Source organism: Ambystoma mexicanum, chromosome 2p (assembly GCF_040938575.1).
Source record: "Ambystoma mexicanum isolate Mex_15411 chromosome 2p, UKY_AmexF1_1, whole genome shotgun sequence".
Lineage (NCBI taxonomy): Eukaryota > Metazoa > Chordata > Amphibia > Caudata > Ambystomatidae > Ambystoma > Ambystoma mexicanum.
The window spans coordinates 342,258,790-342,285,011 of NC_090923.1; the positions used below are offsets into that span (position 1 = coordinate 342,258,790).

The 26,222-nt window shown below is 47.4% G+C and overlaps 1 protein-coding gene across 1 annotated transcript in view; it reads right to left on the minus strand.

Moving 5' to 3' along the window:
* The window catches only part of DNAH12 (dynein axonemal heavy chain 12), a 3,791,933-nt gene that overhangs the window by 482,556 nt on the left and 3,283,155 nt on the right, over positions 1-26,222 (minus strand). The window contains exon 65 of the mRNA XM_069643677.1: positions 19,846-19,986. Within this exon, the coding sequence (XP_069499778.1) occupies positions 19,846-19,986 (141 nt within the window). The remainder of the gene's footprint in view (positions 1-19,845; positions 19,987-26,222) is intronic.

Sequence of the window (26,222 nt, forward strand, 5' to 3'; positions counted from 1 at the left end):
TGATGTAATCGCACCCTGACCCCCACACATCCCCCTCTGAGGAAGGTTGCCAGAGTGAACTGGAGCATTTGGGGCCCAGCCATACCTACGGTGAGTGCAGGTCTGGAGGGGTCCATGGGGACCTCCCGGCAGTGGAATTCGGATTGCCCACCCACAGGAGAGCCCCTCGCAGAGCAAGAATGAGCACTCACACAGAGGCGACGGCCAGCCGGCCACGAGAGGGGGAGCAGCTAAAATCAGAGTGATAGCCGAGGCCCACACTGCGATCTCCCTGTGGGAGACGGATATTAGTGGAGGGGGGACCTCCTACATGGGCAAAGGAGGGGAGTTGAGGCCACACAGGAAGGGGAGCATGCAGAGGAGCAGGACTGGGAGTGCAGGGGGTGAGGTGTGGGTCCCCTGGGACAGCTCAGGGGCGTGTGCCCACCCCGCCTTGCCCCAAATTAGCTAAACTATTTTTGGTGCACTGAGCAAAGCAGCAACAGGTGCGTGGGCAAGAGGAGGAGCCCCCGCCTGGGGAGCCCCCAACAGGAGGGCGGTCTGCCCAGACGGACAGGAGAGGAGGTGGGGTGCAGGCCCCCACCTTGGGATATTGCAGTCAGGGTCCCCACAAGGAGGATAATTAACCCAGACGGACAGAGGGGAGGCGGGGTGGAAGCCCACTGGACCTGTTACAGGGGCATGTGCCCACGCCGCCAGAGTAGACACAGACCTGGCATGAGAAGGCCACGAGAGGCCGCCGGGGAATCCTGAGAATACCTCCTGGGCTGGGGAAGTGGCCCTGCGGGACCCGCAGTCTCGTGACACAACCGGGCCTTAAGGATATCGACCAGCTTATCGCAGAGGCCTGGCCCCTTAAATCTACAAAAGGCAGTCAAATATGACCTGGTCCCGCGCCTCGGGTCCCGGACCTGGGAGCTCCCTGCTCTCCTCCAGACAGCCCCTTCTGTTCTAGGGGGGCGGTACCACCAAATAGCAGAAGGATCACTTCACGAACCCGACAGTACAGGCAAGGAGCGTGGCTGGGGTAGATGGACGCAAGGGTGAAATTAGCCAACTTCGAATACACCCCACAGGTTTCTGAGTGCGGCACGCTCGTTCGAGGTAACAGATCCATAATGGGAGAGGAAGCCGGTGCCACCAAAAAGGATTTAGCCACTCTCATGGAGGAGATTAGAAGCATGAGAGCGAACACTGGATGAGGAGTAGATAAAATCACTCACAGAATTGACAAGATGGAGGAAAGATTGGAGGAGGTGGAACATAACCAGTCCTCCCTAGATACGATCAAGACCCAAATAGATGTGCGCCTGACACAGGTAGAGAGGAGGGAGGAGGAAATACTCATGAAAATCGACAATCGCGAGAGGCGGAACAACCTCAGGATATTTGGGGTGCCTGATAAGGAGTGGGAGACTAAGAAAGACCTCTGATGTGCCATATATGCCATCACCAAACTCATCTTTGACAATGACTCCATCGATGAAGCCAAGATTGAGAGGATTCATAGGGCTGGGAGGGCAACGTGAGGCCCCAGATCTGTTTTTGTCTGCTTTCCCAAATACGGCAACAAGCTCGAGGTTTTGGAAAGAGCTCGGAAAAAGGGCCCAGTGATGTACGGGTCAGCAAGGGTTACGGTCTTCCAGGACTTGTCTTCCCTCACCCTCTCTAAAATAGGGCTTTGCTCGCCCCTCACCAAGCGGTTGAATGAAAAAGGAATCAGATACAGGTGGGGTTTCCCGTTCTCCATCTCGTTTGAAGTGGATGGGCACTAACGCAGGCTTGTTACGGAGCGGGACATCCAGAGGGTCACTAGCGAACTAATCGGAAACCCCAAGACCCCACACACCTCAAGGGAACGGGATATGGATGTAGGACGGTGGCAGACAAAGGGGTCAAGGAGGAGATGTATTTTTGGCTCAGAAAGTGCTTCAGGGATTACAGGTGTAAAGTCGGGGGGAGGGGGATCAAGAACAAATGACGTGAAGAGAAGAGACTCGACTCTGGGGGGAGGAGGGTGTTCCTGTAGGTGGTTTGATCACCGCCCGGTGATGCTAACAGGGAGGGGCCGGATGCCCGGGGGGAGGGAGGGGATCTTGGGGAAGGGGGCTGGGATGAGGGAGGATGGGGAGGGCACCTGGTAAAGGCTCTCACTGCAGCTGATTTCTCGTTTGGCAGGGTTCACGTTGGAACTCAGAGGTCCCACAGGTGGAACGAGCAGATCTCCCGGATAGGGATAACCTGATGATATCAATGGAAAATAGGCCCTGGTAGGGAAACTTACGAATTGGAACCCTGATTGTGAAAGGGTTGAACTCACCCACCAAAGGGGCAAAATTAGATGTCATGTTTCTCCAGGCAACGAGGTACTCTAGGGGTGATGACAAAAGGATCCCATGTGGGTTGGTTGGTCGGGAGTGTTGGGGCTCCGGCCCCCTGAGTAAGGCGGCGGTAGGTGTCCTCATAGGGAAGGGACTTAGAATGGAGGTTACCTAGGTTTGGTTGGACGTGGAGGGAAGGGCCTTGCTGGTCTCGGGAAATGGTAGGAATGTAAGGTTCATGCTTGCCACACTTTACGCCCCTAATCAGGGACAGATAAGATTCCTGAAAGCTACAATGGCGAAAATATTGGTGGAAAGCACGAGGCAACTGATCACCGGAGGGGACATTAACACATGGGCGGACCCAGACATGAACAGGCTAAGGCTAAGGGACGAGAAGCGGGAGGCTAAGGCTAAGGGACGAGAAGCGGGAATCTCTGGGCTCTGGGCACCGAGAGTCCCAGGGCGCACTTGGGGGCTGGGGGTTAAGGGACATATAGCACCACCTCCACCCACTAACACAGGTTTACACACTCTACTCGCCACCACACGGGACTTATACGAGGATAGATTACCTTTATATGTCTAGAGACCAATGGGAAGAGGCGTGTGGCGCCGAGATTGTGCCGATTTCCTGGTCTTATCATGATATGGTGACGGTGGACATACAATGGTTGGAACTCACCCCCAAAGGGTCAAAATGGAGGTGTAATGAATCCCTCTAGAGGGGCTCAGTGTTTCATTCTGAGATGAGTAAGGAAATTGTGGAATATTTGAAAACGAACAACACCGGGAAGGTAAATAAGAGAACTGTTTGGAAGGCAGGCAAGGCGGCCTGGCGAGGGATTTTAATTCGGGAAGGGGCAAGGAGGAAGGCACTAGTGGAGAGGAGGTTGAGGGAAGAGATAAGACACCTTGATCTGAAAGCACATGACCCCTCAGGGTGTCCGGAGGAATGCATACTGGAGGTGACGGGAAATAGGGAGGAATGTGACTTTTGGAGGAGGGGAAAGTTATCCGTAATCTGCAATTCTTGAAACAAATGTTTTATGAGTAGGGGTTAAAGCAGATTCCCCACTCGCGGCGAGGGTGAGGGGCCAGCGAGCGGATAGATGGGTGTCTAAAATTGAAGGAGCGGATGGGGGAATGGAACCCACGGGTGTAGGGATTGCAGAGGCCTTAGCAGCCTTTTATGAGAAGCTATATGACACAGAAGCAAACTGCGAGACCCACAACATAGACACCTACCTGGAGACCATTAATCGGTCCAGACTGTCTGAGGAGGAAACTAACTGACTGGAAGCCCCTATAAAGGAAGAGGAAATAAGGCAGTGGCTAGTTTACCCCTGCTCCCATTCATGACCGAGTTGTTCAATCATATACTCGGCCCCAGAGTCCTTCTCCAAGGTTCTCATTACAGTGATGCCCAAGGCCCTGAGAGATCCTCGTGGTGTGCCGCATATCGCCCGATCTCCCTTCTGAATGTGGATGCCAAACTTTATACCAGGGTGTTAGCCACAAGACTGGAAGGGTGCATTCCACAATTGACACACTCGGATCAAGTGGAGTTTATTAAGGGGAGGCAGGGCGCGGATACAATGAGAAAAACATTACACCTGATAAACGCTTTACAAGAGATAGAAGGGGACCCATTCTATCGGGTGGAGTGGGGCTTTCTCAGGGCAGTCCTGGTGAAATTTGGAATGGGTGAAAAGGCTTATCTGTGGCATAATGGCAGTGTACGCATTCCCAATGGCCTTGGTCATGGTAAACGGGGGGATTCACGGTGGTTCACAATGGGACGGGGACTAGACAGGGGTGTCCCCTCTCCCTGACACTATGCCCTGTCAATAGAACCCCTTGCCCAGGGGATCAGGAATAACCCGGGGGTGGTGGGATTTTCAGTGTGGGTGGGGGGACTACAAGGTCGCCTTATATGCAGGTGACATGTTGTTACATATTAGGGAATCCCTGGTCTCTATACTGGCAGCACTTGACTACGGCTCTGTGGCTGGGCTAAAAGTAAATAGATCCAAATCAGTTCTGTTCCCTCTAGACAGGAGGAGGGATGGGGAAATTGGGAGGTTTACACCCCTCGGGTTGGAGGTCAACTTGGACATGCTGAAATACTTAGCCATTAATCTCACGAGGGACCCTAGGACGCTGTTTGAAGCCAATTACCCCCATTTATCACCAAAATACAGGCCGACGGTCGGCCACCAGGGGGCGCACGGATGAGTCGCCTCTCCGTGTGAGCTCCGTACACAGGGTCCGAAAAGTGGCAGTGAGCCCCCACTTTGAGACCCCCCCCAGAGCTGATTTTCGGTCGAGAGGCGTGGGACGGTGTCCCCCCCACCTGGGAGAAAACCCGGAGAAAATCGGAGGTGGCATCGTGGTGAAATCAACTTTGGCGCGCTGAAGCCTCCGACGCGGCGTGCGAGCTGTAGATCCTCCAGTGCAGGCCTGAGCATACGCGGGGAGAGCCGCCTTCTGTGATTGACCCAGCGCGGTTCCTGGGGCCCCGCGCGGAACCTGCTGTGCACTGCTGCTCTGTGTGACTAGGAGCCCCCCCTCTTGGGGCTTGCCGACGCCCCCACCGCAGCACGGTGAGTGGATCCCTCCTCCCCCCCTGCACCACGGGGCGGTTGTCCCCTCCATTGCTGGTCCCTGCTGGCCTGTCCTCGGCCTGGTGGCGCGGCGGGCCCTAATCCTTCCCCTTACCGACCCTCCAAAGGAGCCCTCTCCGGTGTCGCGGAAACGGCACTCGCTGTCTGAGAAGCGACACGCTCGGGCTGCATGACTAGGGAGGAGGGTTGGAGGAAGACCCGCACATCTTGACTGGAGAAGAAGGGACAGCTTACGGGGACGTGGGGTTCCGGAGTGCCCTATGTTATCTCTCCCCCAGCGAACGTGTCTATATTCAGATACCCTGCACTTTGGGCAACACCGTGGATGATGGTCCCTCGGCCTGGACTATATCTTCTGCCGCCATTTCTTCTGCAATACGCGGTTTCGTGACGCATCCACCTCTACTCCAGAGGATCACCGAGACTGAGGGTTGGGCCCCCAAAGGGTTGGGGCGTGTGCCTCCTCAAGTACTCCCGCATACCAAGCAGTTAACATTACGAGGACTCTTCACGAAAATCTACACCACGCGCTGGCAGCACGCCCGCGGATCTCCTCTGGCTGACGTGGGATTGGGAGCTGGGCCTCTGTCTGTTGGGACATGTGCCCTCCGCAGGTCCCCTACACATACCTCACCGTATTTGCTGGACACGCCGACACATACTTGTCTCTCTCCCTGGAGCGATCTGCTTGAAAGAGAACGGTTACTGGCTCTCGTGTACTGTCACTGGACTGCTGTCCCCCCATTTGGAAGGTCCATACTCGACTTCCCCTGCTGTGCAATCCTACATGAATATCTCTAAGTTACATCGATAGAAGATCGCTAGGACGCATTTTACCCTGCTGGGTGCTTCGGGGTGCCACCCCCCATGGACCCTAGAACTAAGTTGGCGAAGTATACGTTCTCACCAACTGCTAGATCCCCAAGGTCCTTTTCGACTTCTATGATGTCAACAGCAAGCTCCGAGGCTGCCGCGACCAAGGCGGACGTAGCTGATTTGCTCGCTGAAATGAGGGGCATACGAGCAGACATTGGCAATAGGATAGATAAGATCACACAAAGGATAGACAAAATGGATGACAGGCTCGAGCAGGTTGAGCACAACCAAACATCTTTGAATGTACTAGAAGCGCAGATGGATCACCGCATTGCAGACATATCGAACAGAGAAGACGAATTGCGTCTTAAGGTCGACGACCTTGAAAACAGGGAGCGTCGCAACAACATCTGAGTCTTTGGTGTTCCCGAGAAAGAGGGTGAAACCGAGCTGGACCTGAAACACTCATTACACGCTATCCTGAAGCTCCTCTATAACGACGACTCGATTGATGCACCTAAAATTGACCGAATCCATAGGGCTGGAGGTAGACTGGGCGGCCCGAGATCGGTTCTGGCCCGATTCCATAACTATGCGGACAGAGCACGAGTCTTGGATAAGGCCAGAAACGCCCCACAATTGTCCTTGGAGGACTCCGTCATTTCTCTCTACCAAGACCTGTCATCCCTCACACTAGCAATGAGGAAAAAGTGCTCTCCGATCACGAAAATGTTGAAGGACAGGGGTGTCAGGTACCGATGGGGGTACCCATTCTCCCTCACCTTCGAATGGGATGGCTCGACATTAAGACTTGTCTCGGAGAAAGATATTATTGACTGCATATCGGATTTGATAGGCCCGCCGGAAGGTGCCTCTTCTCATGAAGATCAAGGGAAATCTGGTGGCGAATGGAAAACCAAGACTCACCGGAGGAAAAGGTTTCCCGGCTCTAGGAAATACAGAAAGATGAACACTTCCCAGGACATGGAACACTAACAATGTGAGAATTGATCGAGTTATTCTATAGACTCCTGCACAGAAATAAACCTCTTGCTTCGCGACTTCCATAGATGGCCTGCGGGCCAAATTGTGAGAGGTCACGTTCTCCACGAGCAAGGTATCCGTAGCTCTGTGTGCCTTAGACGCTCGGAATGTGATATGGAGTAATACTCACATTGCGTCAGCTTCTGGGGGATGGTTGATGACACTGTTGTTGAATTATTGTTTGCGTTAGGTGCACATGAAAGTTGGGGGCTCACTGATATATGTGACTTTATTATGGTAGGACCGCCTGTTTTGCGGTCTTCACTGGTGGTCCGAGTTCGGCTGGGTGATGTCAACCTGGGCGAATCGGGCGCCGAATGCGTTGGGGACGGGGAGGGGGGTGGGGAAGGGGGTGATTGAAGAACACACAGTTTGCATTAATCTTGATCCAACAGATGCGCAGATGCACCTTGGACACACTGAGGTCTACTGTACGCGCCGAACGACCCGGTCGTCGGCCTCCACAGAATTTACTGGGATCCGCTCTTATAACACTGACCCACACATTGCAATAGCCGACGGGATGTGTGTCATGACACAAATGGAATGGCCGCCCACGACCTCTGAACATACTTATGATGGCACTTACACGCAGTAGGGACACATTACGCATCTGCACACTTAACGTCAAAGGCTTGAACTCTCCCACGAAACGATCAATGGTGGCCAGGGAATTCAGGAGATCGAATATAGACATCTTGTTCCTTCAAGAAACGAGATATCTGAGGGGTGAGGAGAGGGCCATCCCGTCACGGGAGATTGGACTCGCTTACTGGAGCTCAGGTATACTGAAAAAGGCTGGGGTGGGGATTCTGGTTCGCAAAAGCCTTCGCATGACAGTTCTTGACATATGGACGGACACTGAGGGTAGGGTGATCACGATTGTAGGCAACACAGGGGGCACAACGATTACTCTCGCCACGCTTTACGCACCCAATCAGGGACAAAATCGGTTCCTCCACAAAATCTCCGAAAAGGTCTTTAATATGGCTAAGGGGCACACGGTCCTGGGTGGGGACTTTAATACATGGATGGACAGTTCCATTGACAGACAGACCAGGGCCGACGCATTAGATCCGCCCAATACTCGAACTGAGGCTGACATCAAGTCTACCCTTGACCTATATGGCCTTGTTGATAGCTGGCGATACCTGCATCCGTTGGACGGAGGTTTTACCTTTCACTCCCTCCCCCACGACACACTCACACGCATCGACTATATTTTTCTCTCCAACGATCTTCTGCACGTGCTACAGGCTGCCACTGTATATCCCTCCGCATGGTCAGACCACGACATGGTTGCAATTGATATATCTTGGAATGAGCTGGCACCCCGGAACACCAAATGGAGGTGTAATGAATCCCTCTGGGCTGATCCGGTCTTTAGGGGAACCTTTGAAACCGAAATCGAGCAATTCTTTTCCACTAATGATACAGGAGAAGTAGGGAAGGTAACTGTGTGGAAAGCAGCCAAGGCTACTTGGAGGGGAGTCCTTATAAGGGAAGGGGCCCGAAAGAAAAGGGAACGTGCCTTAATAGAGAAGGACATCAGGGAAAGGCTTAACGTGGCTCAGAACCTGGCGCAGTCCTCCCCGGCTGATAGACCTAGGTACCTAACTGAAGCCAAACAACTCAGAGAAGAATTGAGGATACTTATTGCTGGCAAAACAGCCCAGACCTTACAGTACCTTAAGCAAAAATATTATGAGAAGGGGGACAAAGCAGATGCTCTGCTAGCAGCTCGCCTTCGTGCACAGAAAGCGGAAAGATGGGTCGATCAAATTGAGAGGACTGACGGCACTCTTATAGATACGACTGTAACGTCCCCGGAGGACATACAGGAGGCATTCGCCTACTTCTACGAAGACTTATACATGTGTGACCCCCCTCCCTCGATAGGAAGCATAGACGCATATCTTGAGGGAGCGCGTCTTCCCACACTCACAGGTGTGGAGGCCGAATCACTAGATGCACCGGTCACTGAGGATGAAGTTGCGAGTGCCATTAAGAGGCTGAAAATAGGGAAAGCCCCGGGGGATGACGGATTTACGCCAGGTTTCTATAAAGCATTCTCCACCCTTCTTGCCCCTTTCCTGGCGTCCCTGTTTAACCATATCTTTGATACGGGTCGAGCCCCCCCGTCCTTTTCCCAGGCCCTCCTGGCTGTAATTCCTAAGGAAGGTCGAGACCCCAAATTCTGTAGCTCTTATCGACCCATCTCGCTCCTTAACATCGATGCCAAGGTCTATGCTAGAGTCATTGCAGCTCGGCTCGAAACATATCTTCCCAGACTGATACATTCCGATCAGGTTGGCTTTGTTCTTGGCAGGCAGGGCGGAGATACCATGCGGAAAACGCTTCACCTACTGCATGAAGCACAGGGAATGAAGGGGGATCCATCTCTTCTGTCGTTAGATGCCGAGAAGGCTTTTGACAGGGTGTCATGGGATTTTTTAGAAAGAGTATTGGTGTCAAATGGGCTGGGACCGAAACTCTGCCGCGCCATTAAATCATTGTACACCTCTCCCACGACGTCGGTGGCAGTGAATGGTGGATACTCACGCTGGTTTCCCCTTGAAAGAGGAACGAGACAGGGTTGCCCACTGTCAGCAATACTGTTTGTGATGTCCCTCGAACCATTGGCGCAGAAATTGAGGAGTGACGGTAGAGTTAAGGGCATAACGGTGGGAGACAGGGAGTACAAACTGGGACTATATGCGGATGACATCTTGCTTCATCTGATGGACCCCTTAGACTCGATCCCGGCTGCGCTTAACATAATTGAGGAATACGGTGCACTGGCCGGCCTAAAAATCAACACAGGGAAGTCAGTCCTCCTCCCGATTGATAAAAATAGAGACTCTGAGATCGTACGCTTTGCCCCGCTAGGAGTTCAAGTCAGCCTTACTACCCTCCGATACTTGGGCATCAATGTCACCCGCGATCTTGACTCCTTATATGGAGCTAACTTCCCACCACTGTCACTCGCCCTACAGAAAGATAGCCAACGGTGGTCTAAGCTCACTATCTCCTGGATGGGCCGCTTAAATGCCATAAAGATGGTCTTTCTCCCTAAAATATTATATTTGTTTCAGATGCTCCCCGTTAAGATGCCCCCGGAATACTTCATGGAAATGAGAAAACTGTTTTTGACCTTCTTGTGGCAGGGCCAGAGACCACGGATTCCGAGATCCTTACTCCAGCTCCGCAAAGATAACGCAGGAGTAGGTCTCCCGGATATGGAGACATATTACAGGGCGACACAACTTAGGGTTCTTGTCCCGCACTTTAGGCAACGTTCGGAGCCCCAGTGGATAGCGCTGGATAACTATCACCTTCGTCCTTTTTTTGTGTCCGAATGGTTATGGGTCCCCAGATCTCAATTGCGTGAGAGAATCAGATCCCACCCTATCTTGGGCACACTGTGGGCAGTATGGAAACCCGGCAGGAGAATGGTGGGCGTCACGACATGGCCATCTCCCTTGGGACACCTTTGGTCACCAGGAATCCGAGATGCAATCCCAGAACCGGGAAGCTATGAAACATGGTATCAAGCAGGGCTGGAAAGAGCGGGCCAACTATGGCGCAACGGAACCTTTATAACCATACAGGAGCTCCAGGAGGCGCTCGGTATAGGCTCGCTTTCAGTCTTCCTGTATTTGAGACTCAAAGGGGTAATGACAAGGTCAATCTGGAAGGACCAATTGCAGAGAGATCTTACCCCATTTGAAACGATCCTAGATCGATGCACGGGCTCGAGTGGCCTGATAAGTGCTATGTACTCGGCTCTGATCGAGGCCGATATTTCCCCCTCCCTGGCGCTTAAGAGCAGATGGGAAGCAGACATGGGCAGACAAATCTCGCAAAAACTGTGGGTACAAATCTGCAGACGAACTGCAAAATCCTCTATATCCTGCCAGTATAAATTGCATGCTATAAAGTTATTGTACAGATGGCAGTATGATCCGATCAGGCTCGCCAAGATGTATCAGGGGGTTAGCCCATACTGTTGGAGGGGTTGTGGGATGCGGGCTGATTATTGGCACATGTGGTGGGGGTGTGCAGTGGTCCAGACTTACTGGTCGGAGGTTCTTAGCTGGATCAGGGACCTGGACAATGAAGAAAGGGTGCAGCAGCCAATGTTTATCCTGTTTGGTTTGATCGAAACGGGAGACAAAGTCGTAAAAGCACCTAGGATGGTATACGGTCTATTGATGGCTGCACGAGCCTGTCTCACTATGCTATGGAAGAGGCCCAAGCTCCCTAGTAAAACCGAGTGGCTTGGGGTCGCCCAAACTCTCTATAGAATGGAATGCCTGACTGCCGCCTTACACGGAGATCTTACTGACGTCGAAAGTGCCTGGTATGAGTTCAGAGCCAAACATGCCTTGTAAAGACAATGTGTGCAGAATATTGTTGTGATCTGTGTCAATATTGATAATGAACGATGATTCTCGTTGTGGCGGTTCCTTGGGCCATGTTATGTATCCTGGTCGGATATCAGACCTGTAATCGATGCTTTCTGGTGCTGTCTCGCTGTTTCATGTTGTTTTTCAATCCCGTACTTGGAGGTATTAGAGGGGGAGGGGGGGGGGGGTCGGAGTGAGACTGGGTTTTACAGATCTTATTTGCTATACTGTTCGATTCTTAACAATTATTATACATGCCATACGAAGACGGTATTCACCTTACATGCTTTTTCTAATATCTTATTGACAAATTCTGTATGTAAGTGATTGTTGAATCTGTATAAAATCAATAAATTTTGAATTTAAAAAAAAAAAAAAATACAGGCCGACCTGGCAAAATGCCAAAAGCTAACAATGTCATGGCTGGGTCGTCTCAACGCCATGAAAAGGGTGGTCCTTCCAAGGGTCCTGTACCTATTCCAAATTCTCCCAATCAGGATCCTGGATGCATTCTTTCGTGAGATAAAGGGAGCCCTTTTAAGGTTTCTCTGGCAGGGTAAAAAGGCAAGAATTCCCCGGTCAACCATGATTTTACCCAGGGAGAAAGGAGGAGAGGGTCTCCCGGATATGAATCTTTACTACAAGGCAGGCCAACTTCGAATCCTAATTCCCCACCTCAGGTCCCAATTGGACCAACATTGGCTGGCCTTGGACAACCTTTACCTACACCCTGCTTCAGTGGGGGAATGGTATTGGGTGCCCAGGAACAAATTGTAGAATTTATGAGCATCCTATTCTGGGGATCATTTGGGACATCTCAAGACAAGGGGGGATATGCAGGGGATTACTGCATGGCCTTCGCACCTGGGACACTTCTGGGTACCAGGAGTAAGGGATACAATACCAAATCCACGAAGATTTCAGAAATGGTACGAGGCCGGACTTGAGAGGACAGGGACGTTTTTTGGGGAGGGCGCTTTCATCACTATAACAGACCTAGAGGAGGCCCTGGGCATAGGAAAACTTTCAGTGTTTTTAGTCCTTCAACTAAAAAGGGCTCTCACAGAGATGAGCGTCAGGGAGAAGATAATGAGAGATCTCACCCCCTTTGAAACGCTGCTGTACAGGGGTAGAGAATTAAGAGGGCTGATATCTGCTATGTATGGGGCCTTGGTTGGGGCAGGAGGTGGGTCCACTGAGAACCTGAAAGGTAGGTAGGCGAGAGACTTTGGGGCGGAGATAGATGAAGCCCTCTGGACTAGATTGTGCAGAGGGGCATCTAAGTCATCAGTCTCCTGCCAGTATAGACATCATTCCATTAAGTCTCCATAGGTGGCAATTTGATCCGGTCACACTGTCGAAAATGTTTCCCAACTGCAAGTCCCACATGCTGGAGGGGCTTTGAAGAGAGGGCAGACTACTGCCACATGTGGTGAGGATGCCGAAGGTACAATTTTTCTGGGATGAGGTTCTTGGATGGATCAAAGACCTAGATGGTATACCAAGAAATAAATCCCCCTTGTTAGTCCTGTTTGGTTTAGAGGAGGAGGAGGGGGAGTACTCCCAAAATGGCAGCGGCCTTATCCTTGGCGCTAGAGCCTGCATTGCCACTAAATGGAAAAGTGAACAAACACCCAGCAAAAGGGAATGGTCTAATGTTGCTAAGAATATTTATACCATGGAATGAATTACAGCGGGGCTACATGGAAGGGCCGGACCACTGGAGAGGGATTGGCATGCCTTCACTGTATGTTATATGACCCAGGACCCGCAGGCAGGACGGATGGATGAGGCTCTTCCCAGTAGAGTAGACTGAAGAGAGCTGGGATGGACTACAGATGAAGTGAGGGGGTGCAACACTGATTATAGAGGGCCTTTACAGTGGGGGGGAGCGCTGCCCTACGGACCTAAATTCAGATGTGTTCACCTGTCGGGGGTTTTGAGATATGTTCATTGTGGGGGAAGCAGTAGGAATGGTTGGGAGGGGGGGAAATACTGGGGAGTTGTTTGGAGTACTCGAAGGGAACTAGGGCACCACCCGTTAACCAGTCCTCAGTTGAATTTGTATTGTTGTACCCTTTCATAAAATAAAATAAAATGTGAAAAAAATAAAGCCTTATCTAAATATATTCCTCTCTGATCTCCATCCTTAGATTTCAGGGATTCAGAGGAGGAAGAAGAGGAAGAAGAACCAGGAGAACGAGGTGAGGCGATGGGTTTCCTTCTCACTTCCTTAAATACCTGTAACAGTCTAATGTCAGACCGCACAGCCCTTTTCTTGCTGGGTCTCTCAGGTGAGGAGGTAGGGGATGATGTGCTAACGAACGTGCTTCATTGTGTGCTTCTGTATGGCCAACAATACACTGATGCTAAAAAACACCACTTATCCCTCCACTGCCATTACATACACATGGAAAATGTGCACTGGAATTTTAACGAGCGACATCGGTAACCATGATGATGGTCCCTTGTACCATTGGACCCAGGAGCCCAGCCTGCATAGAAACTCATGGAGCTCTGCAGGGAGGTCCACCAACAGGCTCTGCCATGTTGCCCTCTCTAGCCCCGCTATCTGAGGACCAGATCCTTTAGAGAGAAGCCCCTGTCTTTGGTTGGCCATATTTTAACTGGGACATGTCGGGTGGGAGGAGGGGCTGGACCTAAGAGTAAGAGAAATAGAAAATGATTCCTGGGAATGTGAGACACCTCATAAGTAAGTACTGGGATGAGGAAGAGGGACGTGGAGGTAATGAGGGATGGGGCAAGCAGGCCAGAGGACAGTGCTGCCGCCATCTTGAACTCCCTCATGGATCTGACTGGAATTAACACCCATCCATACTTGCTAATCCTACCGATTTAGGCGGTAGGATACCGCTTTTTAAGCAGTCCTACTGCCTACCGATTTATTGACAACAAATACGGAATTAAAAAAAAAAAATAATAATAAATATATATATATATATATATATATATATATATATAAATATGTATATTACATGGATGCGGTTGCGTCCATGTAGTTATGGTTAAGTTGGTGTTTCCATAGGAAGAGCATTTTTTGGGTGGCTTATAACTTCGCTCCCTCTGGATGAATCCTCACCAAACTTTGCAAAAGTATATGGCCCACTCTGAATTTTCTTGCAAAGTTTGGAGAGGTTTGGTCCAGTGGGGGCAAAGTTATAGGGGGGGTCCCAAAACTTTTGTTTTTTCCCATAGACATAATGGGAAAAAACTTTGCGCATGCCTACAGCCCAAACCGCTGGACGGATTTACACCAAATTTTCGGCAGGAGCGGGGGCTTGTTCCCAAAAGCATGCTTTTGCAGATTTGGTGTAAATCCGTCCAGTAATTCTTTTTAAAAATGACCAAAATGTAAGGCAAAAAAATTAGTGATATCTCCGTTCGCTGCGCAGACGGACTTCCCGGTTCGCTCCGCGGCCAGTGCCCTGATTGGCCGAGGGGCTTGCGTGATGTCCGCGGACATGCAACGTGTTCGCTGATTGGACGGCGTGGTGCGTGAAGCGCGTCAGATTTTCTGTGGCGCCCGCCATCTTGCATTCGCGGACGACCGCGGACAGCGCAGTGAAACTTGGATTCACAATTGTATTTAGTGGAGTGTGTTGGTGTGTTGGTGTGTAAGAGTGTTTGGGGAGGTTGGGAGAGTATGAGATAGGTTCAATGTTCTGTTTTTTATGTGCTAGACACTTTTGTTGTGTTCGATTTTTCTGCGGACAACACGGCTGTTCTAAAATGTTCGTAAATAAACAGAATGGATTCGGTGTCAAGTTGAAAGTGTTCTAAGAAGACTCGTGGGGTCCTGGAATGTTCGCAAAGGGTGTCCTGAAGACGTTGTCTGTATTGTTCGTTGTCAAGCTGAAAGTGTTCTAAGAACACTCGCGGTGTCCTGAAATGTTCGAAAATAAACAAAATGGGGGTGTTCTGAGGACGTTCTCCGTACTGTGTGCCTGCTTAGCTGTATCCAATGAGGGAATGGCACAGAGAATGAAGTGGAAATGGTAGAAGGGCTGTCTAAGAGTTATGCGGTCTGCGGACAGGGCGTGCTACATCCTGGGTTTTCCAGCAAATCCAGCATGGAAAGAAGACTGTAGGGATCAGCCAATCAGATGTTGAGGTTGTGGATTTGTGTTCAAAGAGACTGTGTGTAGTGAAGATGGCAGAAGTGGTGAAAGTCAGGGTGTTGGTGCTTGGAGATATGTTTGTACATGGTTTACAACAGTATGCTCAATGTTGCAAAGAATTTTGATGTTAAAGGAGTGGAGGTGGTGTGGAGCACTGTGCCTGATTGCAACGTACAGTGTAATCAACCGAGGCATGTGTGCCTTCATGCTTAGAGCTGGTATGTTCTTCTGTAATAATGAAAATATTTATTCCAGTAATGCTGTTTATTTTAAAGAAGATGGCATTTCCTTATCTTTTATGGGAAATGCCATTCTGTTTTGGAATGTAAGGGTTGCTTTGGAGACGGTTATGTGAAGATTTTAGGAGTAAAGTAAGAAAAATAAAAAAAAATACAAAATAACAGGTGTCTGTCAAGCATCTGCAAAATAAAACAGCTCTTTTCAGAGCCAACCTCAAAGGGGAAATGGGGCACACTATTTAAATTTACATTCACCACGCTCAGATTTTCGATATGTCTGCGGACATCATGGTAGTCCGCGGACATCAAAATCACTAGCTAGGGGCTCAGTATGTTCTATGTTACATGTATATAAAGTCAGGGATATTATGGTTAAGTTGTGCTACAAAAAAACATATGAAATTCAGTAAAAAAACTTTATTAAAGGGACGTTATGGTTAAGTTGCGCTACTAAAAACCTATCAAATTCAGTAAAAAAAACTTTGTTAAAGGGACGTTATGGTTCAAAGTAAAACCGAAAACCCCTGAAATTCAGCAGTTATGGTAAGATAAGCTACCATAACTCGGGCCACTGTGCACTGCTAACACTAACACCCAGGACATCAAAGATGACATCACAAATGTCATTGATGACATCACGGATGACATCACATGGCTGGCTCTCCCTTTTTTTCCTTTACTGACATATCTAAGCCACATAGTTTTCTTCAGTAACAGTCAGGAAGTAAAAATTGAAAAGGTACTATATTTGTAGACTTAGGGTCAAGTCATATCATATGAAACGTATATATAGCGGAAGACACAGGCTTGAAAGAGAGCAATCCTTTCTGTGCATGAAGATAATCATTAGAGTTATCAGCATTTCTCATTTCTCATCTCAGTTTTATTTTTATTACTATACCTTCCCTGTATATGCTCATATTTGTATACATTGTACTCACACTCCTTTCCTTAGGGTTCACAGACATCATTTCATACACATACATACAGTAAGTAGCAGCTTTGAAACAGAGCAATCATTTCTCTGCATAAAGATAATCAGTTACGTTATGAACTCTTTCTGCTACTACTTCTGCTTTTTTGCTTACTTCTCTGTCCCTGTATATACTCATATTTATATGTGTTGCTGTCTCTTTGTGTTTTGTCTGTATTAAGTGTAATTATGTATTAAGTGGGTTTTATTAGCTACTTATTACATGTTTCACAGTACGCAAAACTCTAATAAGAAAGCAGTTATCATTTCATTATTCTACATGGCAAGATTATGAATATTGCACCTTCATCATGTATACTGCACACACTGCCTAAGTTTCTGCATGAGTTGCTTAGTATACTGGATAGAACTTCATAATAGAATGCTATTTATATCAATGCATTGCTTAATGCACTAATTAGCTCATGATATTTATTCAAATGATCCTTGACACTTTTTGGTCAACATTATAAGAATCCCTCCTACAGAGTTTTCATGAAAAGTAAATGCACATGTGATGTCATCAGTGATGTCATCAATGACATTTGTGATGTCATCTTTGATGTCCTGGGTGTTAGTGTTAGCAGTGCACGGTGGCGCGAGTTATGGTTGCTTATCTTACCATAACTGCCGAATTTCAGGGGTTTTTCGGTTTTACTTTGAACCATAACGTCCCATTAACAAAGTTTTTTTTACTGAATTTGATAGGTTTTTAGTAGCGCAACTTAACCATAACGTCTCTTTTAACAAAGTTTTTTCACTGAACATATATATATATATATATATATATATGTAAAAACAAATTAGCCAAATTTAGTGCACTGCCGCTTTGGCTGGGCTCCTTAACGTATAAAAAACACATGTAAATTGAGGGTTGTAACACTACAAAAAACCCCCTACAAAACATGCCAAAAGTATTCCCAGCACTCAAGACCAAAACACCTTCTTACAAAATGCTTCGTTTTTATTCTTTATAAAAACAAACAACCAACTGTGCAAATGTGCAAAAAAGGGTAGGTATAAGTCAGAAACCTCCCCATGGCAAGCAGGTTAAACAACACTCACCCCCCAGGGTGGAAAAATCGCCACGCGTTCCGCCTGGATCTACCAAGCTTCCTCAGGCTGATCAAACTCCACATCCGTGTAAACACATCCCATTTAAAACTTAAGGAAAGCAACTCGAGCGGGCAGCTCCTCCCCCCTCTCATTATCTCCGATCATGTGATCGCTTAATGCCGCATTGAAAAGTGTATAGAGCGGGCCGCCATGATGGAATGACTACATAGTCATTGTGTTCACTATGAACACAGCGCACTGGCCATAAACTAAATGCCATTTTGAAATGCGATGGGGAGTTCCTGAGAGCAAAAAGAGCATGTAGTAAAGAATCAGATTACCAGACAGAAGCCAAGCAGATTGGTAGAAGGTTTGTCGAGCGAGGCTACAATAAACACATAATTACAAACTGCTTTAAAAAAGCAGAAATTCCGAAAAGAACGGATCTATTTGGAATTCAAACTAGAAAGAAATCAGAGAAGATAAGATTTATAACAGGGTTTAATCACCAAGCCACTAATGTCAAATTAATTATGAAAAAACACTGGAATGTGCTCCTGACAGATCCCGATCTTAAGAAGGTACTAGATGCGGCTCCCAATGTGACATACCGTAAAGCGCCCACTCTCAAAAACATACTGTCTCCTAGTATGCTTTCGAGTTGCTTTCCTTAAGTTTTAAATGGGATGTGTTTACACGGATGTGGAGTTTGATCAGCCTGAGGAAGCTTGGTAGATCCAGGCGGAACGCGTGGCGATTTTTCCACCCTGGGGGGTGAGTGTTGTTTAACCTGCTTGCCATGGGGAGGTTTCTGACTTATACCTACCCTTTTTTGCACATTTGCACAGTTGGTTGTTTGTTTTTATAAAGAATAAAAACGAAGCATTTTGTAAGAAGGTGTTTTGGTCTTGAGTGCTGGGAATACTTTTGGCATGTTTTGTAGGGGGTTTTTTGTAGTGTTACAACCCTCAATTTACATGTGTTTTTTTTATATATATATATATATATATATATATATATATATATATATATATATATATATATTTCTTTTACATTTAGTTTTTTAGCCACGCCAGCTCGGGGGAGTCTTTCAAGGGCTCCCCCAAGCTGGCGTAGCAGGAGAAGGCGCGGCATGAAGGCTTTTGATGTAAAAGGCGCCCACGGCAGTGGGCTAAATGCGTCCTCCGCCGCGGTTGCCTTTGACAAAAGACGCCATTGCCCCCCACCACGCCAGCTCGGGGGAGTCTTTCAAGGGCTCCCCCGAGCTGGCGTAGCGGGAGAAGGCGCAGCATGCAGGCTTTTGATGTAAAAGGCATCCATGCGGCGGGCTTAATGCGCTCCTCTGCCGCGGGTGCCTTTGATAAAAGGCGCCATTAGCCCCCCACCACGCCAGCTCAGGGGGAGTCTTTCAAGGGCTCCCCAGAGCTGGCGAGGTGGCAGAAGGCGCGGCAGGCGCCTCATTGTCATTGAATGCACCCGCGGCGGCAGGCTCATTCAATGACAATGGGCTGCTGATGCGCCCTATTCCTATCATTACCAACTCGCCTGACTATTTTTGAAACTTTTAGATTCCTTTAGATTTTTGGTCACAGAATGTTGGCATGTATGCCGATCACTCACACCAAGTCAGCTGGAAATCATCAGCTGGAGGTCATCGGATCTGCATAACTGCCGCGGGTTCTCCTCATGATGTGCTGAGACCGAGGCAGGTGCACCTCACCGAGCCAGGACAGTGCAGCCATTCATGGGAGAACTCAGCTCTGCACCCGTTCATCAATCCCATCAGTGCAGCTATCTACTGTGGCAATATCTTCTGCCTACAGTAAAACATGAATGGCATATGCCTTTTAAATGACGGTCATTTTCACGAGCGTAGTAAAACACAAGGAAGATATCGCTTTGCATCGTTTTGTTTAATCCTAGACACTAACTATTTCAAAGATTGCTGTCACAATAACATATTCAAACCAAAACTGATATATTGAAGAATAAACCTTCACATATTTATTTAGCAAATGACATACATTAAGGGAATTACAAATGGCGCCATTTGGATTTTTCCTCCTAGAAATCCCATTTCTAGGGTAACAGACATATGTCTGTATTGCGTATTTTCATGATAGGCTACATGTACACCTTGATTTTTAGATAAAGACTACACTATATACCAAATGTGAACAAATACTAAGATGCCAACATCTGCATAACAGACAACATGTACCTGTTCTTTTCCAGGGCATGCTTCGAAGAATTCGGGGTCAGAGATGGGGTCACTGATGTATGACTGGAGCAGGTTCAGTCTCAGACCTGTAGGCGGTTCATTTGTCATCTTTACTCCGTTCTGCAGAATGGTAACTGGAAACTAGAGGAAACATGTTCACAATCATTTAGAAAGCAACATTCTACTCTTGCTTGTGCTTCTTAAATTGGATGACATGGCAAATTATCTCAACCAATAATAAATAACAATAATGATAAAATATAAACCTGTTTATAAAGAGTTAGAAAATAAATGTAATACAGCAACGCAAGAAAATGAGTATGTTAGTTACTTGAGGTCGATATTGGTGCACTCTTAATTTAAACCAGTGACATCAAATTTAAATGTTTTGTCCTTTCTACCCACATTCCTGTACAATGAAACAAAATTGAAGTTTTGCATCGTGCAGTCACCTACAATTTATTGAAAGCCCACACAGCACTTTCAGCACACCTGACCTCCAAACTGGGTACTGTAGTTAGATGTAGATAGTTCTTTCAAGGACAAAAAAACCTCTGCTTTTCAAGACTTGTACATACATACTAAGTCCACTTAAAGGGTTTATATTTGTTTGAGAGTTCACATTTTGGCAAGCTCTCCTAGGACTGCATGGGACTGACTTGTGGACTTGTGGAGTGTCCTGCAAACCAAGCTGGTGCACATCACCCCGGTCTGGTATGAACTGTTGGAAATTAGCCCCTCACAGTGCCCTGCAAACATTGTCTTGTGAGCTGTCTTTGTTGTTTCCCACCTGCCCTACCCGGCGAAGATTCTGGAGAACCATGTACACAAATTCCTACTTAAATACGTTGTAACAAACGGAATACTCGACCACTCACAAGTTACCTTCAGACCAATGAGACAAACGGAATTGGCACTCCTATGATATGGGAGGACCTAAAAATAAATGCAGCCAATGGCACACAATCATACTACCGGACATATCTGCGTCATTTGACACAATTAGACATGCAACACTAATAAAAAAGACTGTTGGAATGTGGCATACAAGAATCAGCCCTAAGATGGCTTACCTACTTCCACACAAATCAAACCGAAAGAACCTACCTACCACCTTTCACCTCAAACACCAAAAACATTTCCTGCAGAGTTCCACAGGGATCCAGCCTCTCCCCCTACTCTTCAACATCTACATGTCCCCATTGATGAAAATCATTTGAACCCACAGAGTGACTGCCTACAACTACGCAGACGACACACAACTGATTGTGAAGATGATCACCACTCAGGAACCAAACAAGAGCCTCATCGTTATCGTCCAGTTGTAGATTTCTCACAGACATCTACAACTGGATTACAATGAATAACCTCAAATTTAACTTAGCCAAAACGGAAATAATGTTCTCACCCCCATAAAGCAACACAACCAACCCACAACTGGACTGGCCGCCAGGCACGGGAACCAACCGGAAACTTCTAATTGGTAAATAACCTAGGAATACTCATGGACAACGGACTATCCCTGGAACCACAAGTCAACGCAATCACAAAAAAGTGTTTCTATCTCATGAGATCCCTCAGGAGGCTGCTCCCATACCTCTCTTTTCCACACAGAAACCTCTCAATCATATCCCTGATAGTAACAAGAATCGACCACCTAGGAATGCCGGAAAGACTCAGCAAAAAATATCAATGCGTCCAAAACACTGCAGCTAGGATTCTCCTAACATTAAACAGAAGAGACCACATCACTCCAGCTCTGACAAGGCTACATTGGTTACCAAAACGCATCAAATTCAATGCCCTTTGCATTGCCCAAAAATCCTTACACAGACAAGGAGCCAAACTCCTCCGGGCCAAGATCAGCTGCAACCAGTTAAGAAGGGACCTAAGATCAAGCGACAACCTACAAACAGAGACAAAACAATATGAAAAGAGGACATTCGGAGTAACAGCATTCTCACGCTTAATTGCTTACCTAAAAAACACAATGCCCAAAGAAATCAGAACCAAACAAGACCCTCTCACATTCAGGAAATGACTGATAAACATGGTTATTCAACGGCCAATGACAAGCACAAAGGGACAACGGCAGCAAAGCATAGAGGACTGAAAGAAACGCACTAAGGGACGTGATCACAGATTACAGCGGCGTAATCAAGGAGGGCACTACACATAGACACACCAAGCATTAATTTAATTCTTGCACTCAACTAACTTCCATAGACTCTTGACATAAACCTAGAAAGAACATACCAGTGCAGTTAATCTATAAATCCATCCACAACCCACACACACCAACACAACTCCATCAAACACCTAACAGACGCCCCGCAACACCGAACCCCGCTTTATGGATACAAATAACCAGTGTGCTTGACCGTACTACCACTCTAACCACATACAATCTACACACCCAACATAAACATTTGCACACAACTGAGGCACTGAGTCTTACTCCTACGGTTACAACAAGACGGGACAATCAACAACTCCCACACGCAAGACAACGCACACAGATGGCAGTTTCTACTGGTCCTGAACCTAGCCTATCCTCACTAACACACCCCGCCCTCTTTTCTTGCAGAGCCACATGAGCGCCTGGAGAGTGCCCCTAGGTGGTAGCAGTGTGCAGTATAAATCAACTTAACATAACATAACATGATTCTCTCTATAGGCTGAAACTCGGGGTCCATGGAGTTGGCTGCTGATAACGCAGTGATGTGTCATAAAAATGGATAGGGATGGGCCAATGCTCTGAGGTACATCATTTTGAGCCAGCATTGCAGAGCCAGAGACACACCTCGACTCCCAGAGTACCTTCACTCTCATTCCCGAGCTTCTCCTCATTGAGTTCCTCACATATCCCTCCCCCAATTATATGGAGCACCCTCTGTGTTTCTTCATGGGGGGCAAAGGGAAATTGACAAGTGCTGCATGTGTTTGTTTCAAGTTCGGCTTTGGAGGATAATATCGTCCGAGTTGGATCCTGTGTAGGCCTGGTGGAGTAGTAATGCATGATCCATCAGTCTTTGGAATCTAGCTGGCACTTCATGTAGAACAAAAGGTATTGCAGTAAATGTAATAAGTCAATCTAGCATAGATGGTGCAGTTTTTTTCTTATCTTCTAGATCTAAAGGTATTTGCTAGCACCCTTTGATCAAGCTGAGGGTAACGGGAGATTTACTGATTCTCCAAATCATCTCATCAATCCGCGGCATCGGAAAGGTGTCGAAGTGGGAGATTTTGCTTACTTTTTATAAGGCAAAATACAAACACCAACGTTTCTATGGCTTCACAACTTACACGATCAAAGGGGCCCAGTGGTGATGAGAGGGTTCATTTACCCATAACTCTAGCATTCATTTATGGCACTTCTGAAGTGTGAAACAAATCAACAATATGATTTACAGATCACTTTACACTACATTTACACAAACTTTAATATGCAGTTTATAATAAAATCAGAACATAACCAAAAGATAACATTAAGGGTCTGATTCACAGAGCGTTTTCCTATGGGAGTGCGCCATTGTGAAATGCTGCTGTGAGTCAGGCCACAAGACTTTTAGTTTTAGAAAGCTAATCAACGCTTAAGAAATATATAAATTTTGAATTGTTTCCTAAATTGTTACAAAGTGTCAGCAGTGTGAATAACAATGGTTAGACTAATAAAAAAAAACTGGAAAAAGGCCTTTCTCTCGTTCTTTGCTTTCTTAACTTTTTGAATGATCAAAATGAGCCTATCTCTGTTTTGCGAATTTTCATTTCTACCTATTAAATTAATTTTTTTCTGCAAGATAGGCAGGATGACCTAATTGAAGTGCTACATAACCAAATGTGTGATCCACAAATAGTATTGACTGTTGGATGTGGTTCTTAAGGTTAATTCTGAGACCCCAATCAAAATTGTTTTGTCTCCATAAATATGCGACAAGACCAAAGATTGTACAACAGAGCAAAAATAACTAATCTTCTGGATTCCCTGGTTCACCACCTGTCGTCGTGCTAAGAGTAAGCTGGAAGCTAAGAGTCGTATAGACTAATGGTGATGTATGGATGTGGTGCAATAAATCCTTCACTCGCCCTACTTTTTCAGAAAACATGCCTGGGAAATGGTCCATAAAGTCTCATACATTGTGGGACTGGTACAGCCATACTACTTCCGTAATCATTTCCTGGGTTGTGGCTCATCCTTCAAATCCTTCTATCACTTCAAATAGTTTACATCATAGGGCCTCATTACAAGTCTGGCGGTAACCCTGCCGGTGCTACCGTCGGGTTCCCGCCAGTCTTGCTAGATTTACCGGCGCCTGGCTTGCCGGTAACACCAGGTGGATTACAACCCCGGCATTCCGGGAAGTCAGGCGCCGGTAAACTGTAAATCCCCATTCCCATTTGAGTCCCATAGGAGTCAATGGGAATGGGAACCACGGTAGCACCGGCACCATTAATAACGGTGCTTCCGTGAAACTCTGCGGGCGGGTGCCGTTCCGAGGGCCATGTCTGACCCTGGTGGGCGGGACAGCACCGACCCGCAGAGTCGTACTGTGCCGGTCCAGTACAGTTGTAATGAGGCCCATAGACGTGGGGAGACTTCTGTTCGTCCATTTGCTGTATCCCGTAATTTAAGTCACTAATGACCACCGTAATGATGCATGGTCCGTGCCACTGGGCAAGTGATGTCCCAGAGGGCTCAAAGAATGCTACAATGCTCTGAGATGGTTCACATGTTTTTCTTAAGAATTTTATAAACCCTACGGCTGTTTCTCGCTCTCTCATTTCAAAAACCACCTCCTCCCTAATCCAGGCATCCCTAGTCCCGGATTAGTAGATGCTGCTTATTTACCCCCTTCTGTCATACAGTGAAAGTGAGGACCTAAAGGGAGTGTGCTTTCTCTATCTAAACCTCCTCTGGGACTTCATAACTGCCCCTACACTATCTAGTGTTTAGTGTTCTAAAAGGTATCGGATTTTGCCCTATAGACAAAGGTTTTGACTTAAGTCTCTTTTCTGCCATGCCCACCTATTTCCTTTCCCTCTCATGAAATGATGTTCTCCTGCTCCAACCCCACCATCCTCAACTCTCGCTATTCGCTTCCATCTCCGCTTCCTTCCCACCAATGTCTCTTACTCCTCCCTAGGACTCGCCTCCACCCTTTGATTCTACTACTTCCTCCACTACTCTACAACTCCTCCCCTCCACTACTGCTACTGCCTGATCCACACTAGTTTTCCCTCCTCCACACTACAACTACTCCCTCCCTCCACTCTACTACTCTCTCCTCCAGACTAATACTCCCACTCCACTCTACTCTACTCAGACACCCTCCTTTCACTCACACAAACTCTTTACATACAATGCATGCACTTTTTCCTAGCCACACTCTCTCACATATTCTCACATTGCAGTAACATTGCATTCACTAACCAATACCTCACTTGCTCCAAAAAGCACTTTCATATTACACTTCTCATTCCTTTCTCGTGCTGGTCTCTTGGTCTGGAACCTCCTCCGACCTCATCCGAACAGCCCATCATTTCCTGGTTCCTCTAGCCCTCTTTATGCTCTCCCTCGTTGATATTGGATCGCTCTGACCGATCTTGCCCCGTCTTCCTAACCTGGGAGGTTTTACAATTGCCTGAGATGGCAAAAAGCAGGTTAAGCTCCACCCCTTTTCTCTGCCTGGGCCTGCCACGGAATCATGATAGCGGCACAGACAGTACATTGTCCAAATCTGTTCCAGGGGGCCTTGGTACAGCCCCAATGGCAAGAACAGTCTGTTTTGGAGGTCTGTACCCTTTTGTTGAGTCCCTGCTGATCTACGGCTTTGGTCGCTCTTCTAACCACTTGAATAAACTGTGTGAAATCATCAAACAGGGAAGTATACGGTTGTAACATGGTGCCTCCTTAACCCTTCACAGGTTGAAATACTCTAAACTCTACTCATCTGTAGGGATGTTCATTTCCTCTTTTTCATGTTCCTTTTCATTAAAGTACTTTGGTCTCTTATAAGGGGGTGAAAATTGTAACACAGCTTCATCAACAGATAGCACATCCCTTTGTTTTTTGTAAGTGGCAATCTACTGTACAAAACATCCCTCAACTCATCTCTGAAATCATGAAGTGGTTGCTGTTTAGGAGTACTCTTTGAAGGTGATAGATGAGAAAATATTTGTGGAAAAAACACCACTTCGAGTCATCAGATACCACAAAAGTGTCTTTTCTGCCCAGTAAATCTTTTTTTTTGGGGTGGGGCTCCAAATGATGCAATGTTTTCATCTGTAAAACCATCATTTTTGCTGCTCGTTTACTCTACTGTTTTATCCAACGTTAGAGCACCAAACATCACTGCAGTCTTTGTCTGTGGAACTTT